Below are 8019 nucleotides of genomic sequence, written 5' to 3' on the forward strand. Positions count from 1 at the left end.
TTTAAAAGAGGTAATATTTTCTATTTTTTAAAAGTAAATAATTGTTCAAATAAAATTAATCAAAAGCTCTTATTAAACTTTTTAAAAGTTGGGACCGAAAAAATAATTTTTAAATTTTAAATTTTAAATTTAAAAAAAAAGAAACTTCGCAATTAAGTATCCAAATTTAAAAATGATGTACAAATGGCTTTAAATGATTTAAAATAGTGGGTAAGATGTCACATCTTTTAAAGACAATATTCTAATGTAATGAAGCTATTTTTACCTCATTTGATCATTACTTACAATCAGCAAAAGGGCAAAAAAATTATTTATTTATTTTTTTAATTTTCATCAAATTATTACTATTTTTATTTGCAAATGATTAATTACCTTGACCCAAAAATTCAAGTATTGAAGGGTAGGTGAAGGAAAGTACTTAATTTTCAAATTTTGGTACTCATCCCAATCGGAAATCATGGGTATTCAACTTAAACGACGTCGTTTCAAACAACGTATCGAAATTCAAATTAGGCAAATTCAAAAACCTGAGGGAATGATGAAAACCCAACGTTATGACAATTTGGTCCAACCAAAGCCCCACAAATTCGTAGGGATACCCAAATAATTCTAAACTATTGGTAGGGTCAATTTCGTCATTATGAAAAGCTGCCAGGTATGCACCAGGTAGGAATAGAGTGTGGTGCGACCATGTCAGATTAAATGTTCTAATTAATCAGGATTTTTCTCAGCTATTAACGATCAAGTAAATAAATAATATTTATTTTATTTTATTTGTATAAAAAAAAAAATAGGGGAGAGAGAGAGGGAGAGAGAAAGGGAAGGGAGAAAAACTCTAGAGCCTCTGCTTTCAAAAACAACTTGAATTGCAGCTGGAGAGAATCTCCGATTGGAGCTCTGGGACCTCCGAAACCCTAGCCATGGCGTGTTCTCAGAATGCCCTCATTCAGGTATGGTAATTACGCTTTCGCCATTGGCACGCCGGGGAATGGCCAGGGAGAGGAAGAGGGAGAGAAACGAAGCTGTTTCGTCCACCGGGCCAATAAGGGGTAGGGTTTCGCCAATCCGGTCTCGATCTCGATCTCACCGGAGTCCGACATAGATTGCGCAAAAAAGCGGCGACGAGCTTAGACGTCTGATCAATTTGGGCGAGATTTGAAGGCGTTTTGGCCATGGCGGCTTACAAAGGAAGCCTCGAGAAGCTTCGGAGGTGCGTTCGGATGGTGTTTGTGATGGTGGTGATGGTGACTTCGCTTCTGGTGATGTCTCTGCCGCTCCTGGTGGCTCTGGGAGACGTGGTGGTGCCATGCTTATTGATTTCTAGCTTCACGTGCGTCAGGTGCTATGGCTTCAAAGAACACCTGAATCGATACGCTTTCAAGAGCTCCTTGATTGATATTCCTCTCGTTTCCATCACCAGATCTCTCATAATTACATGTACGTTCCGTGATTTTCATTTCCTCTGATGCCTCTGTTTTTTTCCTTTTTCGTATGTTTATTTTATTTTATTTTTTACTTTTAATTTTTTTAAAGCCAGAGTTGGTAATTTTTCTAATTTTAATTTTTGGTTGTTTTCGAGGAATTCAAACTAAAATTGTGCCTTCTAATTTTATTTTTGATTTGGCTTTCCTTTGCTCTTTTCTTCTCCCAGTCTTTTTCCAACAATTTTTGGTTGCCTTTTGAAACTGTTCTTTTAAGTTTTTTTTTTCCCCGAATAATCAAAACTACATTTATACAATCTTTCCTTTCGGTCTGTTTGGTTTCTGAAAAAATGTAGGAAAATGAAGAAAATTGACATTTGAATCCTACATTTAAATTTTATTTTTTTCTTTAAAGTTTGTAATTATTGTTCTAGCTTCCGAAAATGGAAACAATGCCAAATGGATGGATTCGGCTCAGCCAGGCGGAGGCCTTTGTTTTGTTTTGTTTTACATTTTTTTTTCAGGTTATAGGTAATAAAAAAATTTTAAGATTCAAAATTTTAATTGTTTATCTTCTTAAAGTTTTTTCAGACAAACACAGATTTATATGTTGTTTTACTTTTTAATGAAGAACTAAGTGCTGATAAGATTGCTTTTCATTTTAGTTTTCTAAAACAGAAAACATTTGTGCTCTGCTTGGTTGCTGTGAAAATTCGGGATAAAAAACCAGAGAATAATATAATTATTTGGCCTTTGCTGTGGGTTTTTTTTATTCCTCTATTTTTTAGCCTACGAAACATGAGGATAATTTTCTATAATGTCTAGTTTTATTAATTTATTTATTTATAAAAAAAAAAATTGCCCAAAACCACATGTGGCATCGGATTCAAATGTCGTTAGTTTTAGTTTCTCAGCTACCAAAGGAGGGTTTTCCTAATTTTCGTCTATCATATCTGGGCAGTGCTATATTTTGCATAAGATCAATCATAAATGAACTTTTTCTAAAAGGTTTTACCTGACAACTCTTTTTTTATAACTGTCCAGCTTTACCCTTTGTTTGACATACTGATAACTGCTTCATTCGTCTCCTGAGGAAAAAATAAATGCATATTAGTGTGCTTATAATATCCAATTTGGTGCTCAACAAGAAAAAAAATTTGACTGAATTAAGTCTTTATTTAAGTTGAGATTTCATAGTCTTATGAATTAAACCAGAGAAAAGGTATAAGTTCAAAATCGCTTTCTTCAATTCCTTGAGCAATTCAACTTCTAACAGTGAAGAATTGATGGATCTTCACTTAATAGGTCCATAAAAAGAAAGAGTAAGCATTTTAATTTTCTGCTCATTGATTCGTTTCATGATCACAGGTGTTTATTCAATGTGCGATGGCCCTGCACTCTCTCACGGACCATATCTTGGAACTGTGACATTGTGTTCTATTTCTTCAATTCTACTTCTTTCAGTCAAGGCTTGTGTTTTCACCATGAATTCTGAGATGGAGGCTGAAGCTTCATCTTCCCTTGCCAAGCAGAAGCTTCATTTGAAGAAGTCATGGGGAATGCCTGTTTTGTTTCTATCCTCAGTGGTCTTTGCTCTTGGCCATATTGTGGTTGCCTATAGAACAAGCTGCAGAGCACGGAGGAAGCTCCTGTTTCACCGAGTTGACCCTGAAGCAGTAAGTTTGCAACACTTTTGTTATTAATTTTTCTGATTTCACTAGCATTTGCATCATGCAAGAGTGGAATCTACCTGTTTTCACAGGCATTTAATGAAAGGAAACAGAAATTGTTGATGGATATGTAAATGTTTGTTTTTTCTACACGTAACATGCTCTTGCCCATTGCATGAGTATGTCTCTTTCTTCGATTTTAGCTGTCAAAAGAAGGAAAGACCTTTAAATTGGTGAATGGGTCTGCTTCCATGGCATTAATTTTTCAAATTCAATTTCTTAATTATTTTTAGATTTTTCAATAGCTTTTGCAACATATAGAACCTCAAATATGTAAGTCTGTAATTTCTTCTCACTACTCTTTATCACATAACCAGGTACTTTCATGCAAAAATGTTTTCTCTGCCTACCAGAAGGTCCCACGATCTCCAACTCCTTCTGCAGGGAAAACCCCCAAAAGTGACAGTGAAATGAGGCGGAAGCCTCTAGGGACAGCTCGTGATGATGGGGAACTTCCAGTCAGATTGCTTGCTGACATTGACAGCTTATTCATTGCCTGCCAGGGGCTTACACTCCATTATAAGCTCGGCATGTCTGGTTCACCTCCTCGGTCCTTATCCTCCGCCACCTTTCTTGAACCCAACTCTGGCTGCAGTTCAAGTCAAATGACCCTTGGAAAGCTAAAACTTGAAAGGCTGCCATCAAGTGTTTTATCTAAAACCCAGTATCATCTTCATAGAAGTTACAGTAATCAGTTTCCAAGCTCTTCCCTATATACTCCACTGCTGGATGGTTCTGCATCTCCACATGTTCTTTTATCTGAAGAAATTCCTGTTCTGAGACTAGATGATGCTGTTGATGAGAATGAACGGAGTGACATAAACTCTGTAACTTTAGATCGAGGTCTGGAAGGAACTGGGAAGTTTGGTATTGTTTTGGTCCATGGTTTTGGAGGAGGAGTTTTCTCATGGAGGCATGTGATGGGGGTGCTGGCTCGGCAGGTTGGTTGCACTGTTGTTGCTTTTGATCGGCCTGGTTGGGGGTTAACTTCTAGGCCATGCCGAAAGGATTGGGAGGAAAAACAATTGCCTAATCCTTACAAGCTTGAGACTCAGGTAATTTTTTACTCTTGGATGAGTGTTATTTGGTTGTTGTATTTAGTTGTAGGCGGAATATAAAACAAAGTTAAATCTCTGGTGGTGTTTCTACTTGGAGAATCCAGTTGAAGTGTTGCCTTTACTTCTGGATAAACCCAAAGAAAGAAAAGGGAAATCATAAAGATAAAAGAACACACACATAGATATACAGCTGAAGTGTATAGCCTCTTTTTCTTGTCAGATGTGCCTGTCACCCTACCCTACATAACTGCCATTATATTTTCAGTGCTTCCTGAAAAGTAATATAGGTTAATAAAATCCTCTAGGGAACCCAACAAAGTTGTCTGTATGCATTAAATATTGGGAGAGGCATCTCATCAGAAGAAAAATTGCATGTGGTCATGGTTAATGGTCAAGTTAATCATAATGAGACTGTTGGTATTGGACTTACAACTTCCTTCATGCAATCCTGTTCCAAGATCATTAACCTGGGAAGGATTGTCAATTATTTCTCTCAATCAACATTTGTGAATCAAAACAGTTGAAAGGTCTTAAAGTTTCAGTGAGTTTAAAAGTGGAACCTGAATTCACTGAGGTTAAAGACTGTGAAGCATCTGTTTTTTAATACAATAATTTATATGGTCTCCACTTTATTATCCTTCTGTGATATTCTTTCATATCCTTTATGCTCCAATGTTTTGATTTTTGTTCCTTTCAATATTTTCAGGTAGACCTGCTTCTTTCTTTCTGTTCGGAGATGGGATTTTCTTCTGTCATACTCATTGGTCATGATGATGGAGGCCTGCTTGCCTTGAAAGCTGCACAAAGAGTCCAAGAGTCTATGAATTCAGTCAACGTGAGTAACCACTTCATTTTATACTCCAAGAAGACCCCTTTTAGTAGATAAAAAGTGTTCGCAGCTAAGCATTTTGGCTTTCTTTTTTCAAATGTACACTTCAAGTCCAAATTATTTGCCTAAATAGCCATATTGTGTCAAATATGATGTGGGAAATGCATTAGTTTCAGTTTTACACTAGCATTGTGGGTTCCTGGTAGTTTGACTGTCTTCTAATGATGCTTGATTTAATTCTCTGTTTGGTAATAAACTCACTCCCATTACTTGATTAGATCTTATGGTATCTTGAACTCTGGTTAACATAGGAGAAAACAAATTGATGTCTTTTTTTATTTTTATTTTTCATTTTGGTTCAAAGTAGGATTGAAGAGCTTGTAACAAATCAAAGGTCCTTGAACATCTCTAACAAAATCATGACTTCATGGAATTTCATTGTTGAAGTAAATTTTTAGAATTTGTACAAAACCATTACTAAATGGAGTTTTGGTTCAAAATGCAGCTACAAAGCTGTAATTATTTTTCCTTTATTATTTATTTATTTTTAACTTCTAACATTCTATACAAATGGAGGTCTCCAAGGTTCTCCTCACTTCTCATTTGTACATCTTTGATAAATCATCCAGGTTACAATTAAGGGGGTGGTATTGCTAAGTGTAAGCTTGACAAGAGAATTAGTTCCTGCCTTTGCAAGGATACTGATGCGCACTTCTCTTGGAAAGAAGCACTTGGTTCGTCCTCTACTGCGGACAGAAATTACTCAGGTGGTGAATCGACGTGCATGGTATGATGCTACCAAGCTAACAACAGATGTTTTAAGCCTCTATAAGGTATGTTTTCTCTTCCTAAAAATCAAAGCAAAGTTCTAGCATATTACTGGTTGCAACTTTGCAAAAGTATAACATTTATTATTTTTCCAACTTATACCACATAAATTCTTTGTGGAGTTGAGTTGCTAATTATCATGCCATCAAATTATGTCATTCATGCATATTAATTATTTGAAGAACCAACTAGTCATATGACAGTGCAAAAAAATGTCATTCTTCAGAATCCTGGCTCTTTCTAGATTAAAATTCCAAAACAATAGGACATCACTATCAGCATCAGTTTTCATAGTGCCTTAACCCACTCATATATCTAGTCATCGCTCGCTCTGAAAAGTGATGCTGATAGTTATGCCTTCTTTCACCAAATCTCAAATTTCATAAGGTTTTTGGTCTTTTGAGTTTTTTCAGGGAGCATGGAGGAAAGTTGCGTTGGTGTCAACTTTTCCTTCCATTTGCCTGCTTACCTTTCCCTTGTATTAGGGAAAGTTGGCCCAATATTCCCTTTAATTTGCAATGTCCACCTATAAATTTTCTATAAATGTTGAATAAACATGGTCAACTTTTTTTGTTGAACTATAGTGAAGTCCTCCTTGGCATCACTCAACCTATTCTTGGTCATCTGCACATTAGTTTCAGCATATTTCCCAAGCTTATGAGTTTAATGCAGTGCACAGCTGTGATACTTAGCTTTTTTAATTTTTTAAAATGTAAATTCCATTTTTTTACCATTCATTTGCTTAACTGCTCTGTGGTATGCGATCAGGCCCCACTATGTGTGGAAGGTTGGGATGAAGCACTACATGAGATAGGTAAATTGTCATATGAGACAGTTCTTTCACCACAAAATGCAACATCATTGCTGCAAGCAGTTGAAGACCTGCCGGTTTTGGTTATTGTGGGCGCTGAAGATGCTCTTGTCTCTATAAAATCTGCTCAAGCTATGGCTTCAAAACTTGTAAATTCTGTAAGTATTTCTCTGCTGAGCTTGGTGATGTTACTTGTAATATGTTTGGAGTCTTGGAACCAAATCAAACTCAATGATCCACTGGGTCTGACCTTGCTGTAAGAGTAAAGTTAGGTCTTTGAACTGAGTTCTCCCAACTCAAATCTTTCCAAGCAACCTGGCAAAACAGTGTCCATTTTGCTTCAAGATAACGTCCCCACCATTCCGTTTGTTCATACAGTAATAACCAACTGCCACTGCCATGTCAGTTGGATGGTTTTATAAGACATCAATCCAAGGATATATTAATCTCCTTGAGATCATTTAGTTAACTGAAGATGGGGTGTGCATTTTTAGCCCTTTTAATACTTGAAATTTTTTATTTTTCAAGTGTTAGAAATGCTAAAAACACTTCTTGAAATCACTGTCAAAGGCACTCTTAGCGGTGAAAATTTGTTTAGCAAAATAGTGAAGATGAAGAAACTGGTGTTTCCAGGTGTTTCCTTCTTGAGAACAAAAATCGAATATAATAAAATTAGTTAGAAATTAAGTATTTTTCAAATTATTTAATCTTTATATTTACTCTCCATTTTCTTTTTCTTACATTTTCTCTCTGTTTTTTCAAGAACCAAAGATAGGGTAAACATACAAACAATTTCTTGATTAATTTATCTAATCCTTGTATGATTTATTGTCCTTGCAGAGACTGGTTGCGATATCTGGATGCGGCCACCTTCCACATGAGGAATGCCCCAAGGCATTACTTGCTGCTATATCACCCTTCATAAGCAGACTCTTACTCAAACCAGACTTGTCAGACCAACAGCATACTTCCTTTTTAACTTATGAATAGAGTTTTAATCTCTTGTGGAAGGGCTCTTTTCCCTCTGGTTTTTTCTTTTTCTCCCTTTCTTTTCCCTCTTTATTTTCTTCCCAATTGCTCCTAGAGAGAGAGATTAATGCCATCTCTTCTTTAGGGTATTTTTGATGTGTTAGTCCGGAGCCTCACCCTGACCCTAATTCTCCAGGGTTTCAGAGCTTCTCTCTCACCTGTAATTTTTTCTTTTTTTTTTGGTTAAGGTTTAATTTTTATCAGGGCTTGTTTGGACAGTAGATGTTATTTACCACTTAAGGAGTGGAAATAACATATATTTGTACATTTTTCTGATTGTCAATGCATTTACATTTGAGCATGGTTTGCTTCA

At 36.1% G+C, this 8019-nt stretch overlaps 1 protein-coding gene across 1 annotated transcript; it reads left to right on the forward strand.

Moving 5' to 3' along the window:
- Positions 1 to 718: 718 nt before the first annotated feature.
- Positions 719 to 8019, forward strand: LOC100242968 (uncharacterized). Its single transcript, XM_002285223.4, has 7 exons — positions 719 to 1437; positions 2790 to 3097; positions 3469 to 4206; positions 4916 to 5044; positions 5668 to 5871; positions 6635 to 6835; positions 7518 to 8019. The coding sequence occupies exons 1-7, from the start codon at positions 1173 to 1175 to the stop codon at positions 7665 to 7667; spliced, it is 1995 nt and encodes a 664-aa protein (XP_002285259.1). The 5' UTR covers positions 719 to 1172; the 3' UTR covers positions 7668 to 8019.

Source organism: Vitis vinifera, chromosome 9 (genome assembly GCF_030704535.1).
Source record: "Vitis vinifera cultivar Pinot Noir 40024 chromosome 9, ASM3070453v1".
In the NCBI taxonomy this organism is placed as follows: Eukaryota; Viridiplantae; Streptophyta; class Magnoliopsida; order Vitales; family Vitaceae; genus Vitis; species Vitis vinifera.

What these genes read in the sequence shown, in the direction of transcription:
- LOC100242968 (XM_002285223.4), top strand. Translation starts at nt 1,173, where the DNA reads ATGGCGGCTTACAAAGGAAGCCTCGAGAAGCTTCGGAGGTGCGTTCGG. An exon ending in CAGATCTCTCATAATTACAT is followed by an intron (nt 1,438 to 2,789) that starts GTACGTTCCGTG and finishes TCATGATCACAG; the next exon opens with GTGTTTATTCAATGTGCGAT. An exon ending in CTTCAAAACTTGTAAATTCT is followed by an intron (nt 6,836 to 7,517) that starts GTAAGTATTTCT and finishes TTGTCCTTGCAG; the next exon opens with AGACTGGTTGCGATATCTGG.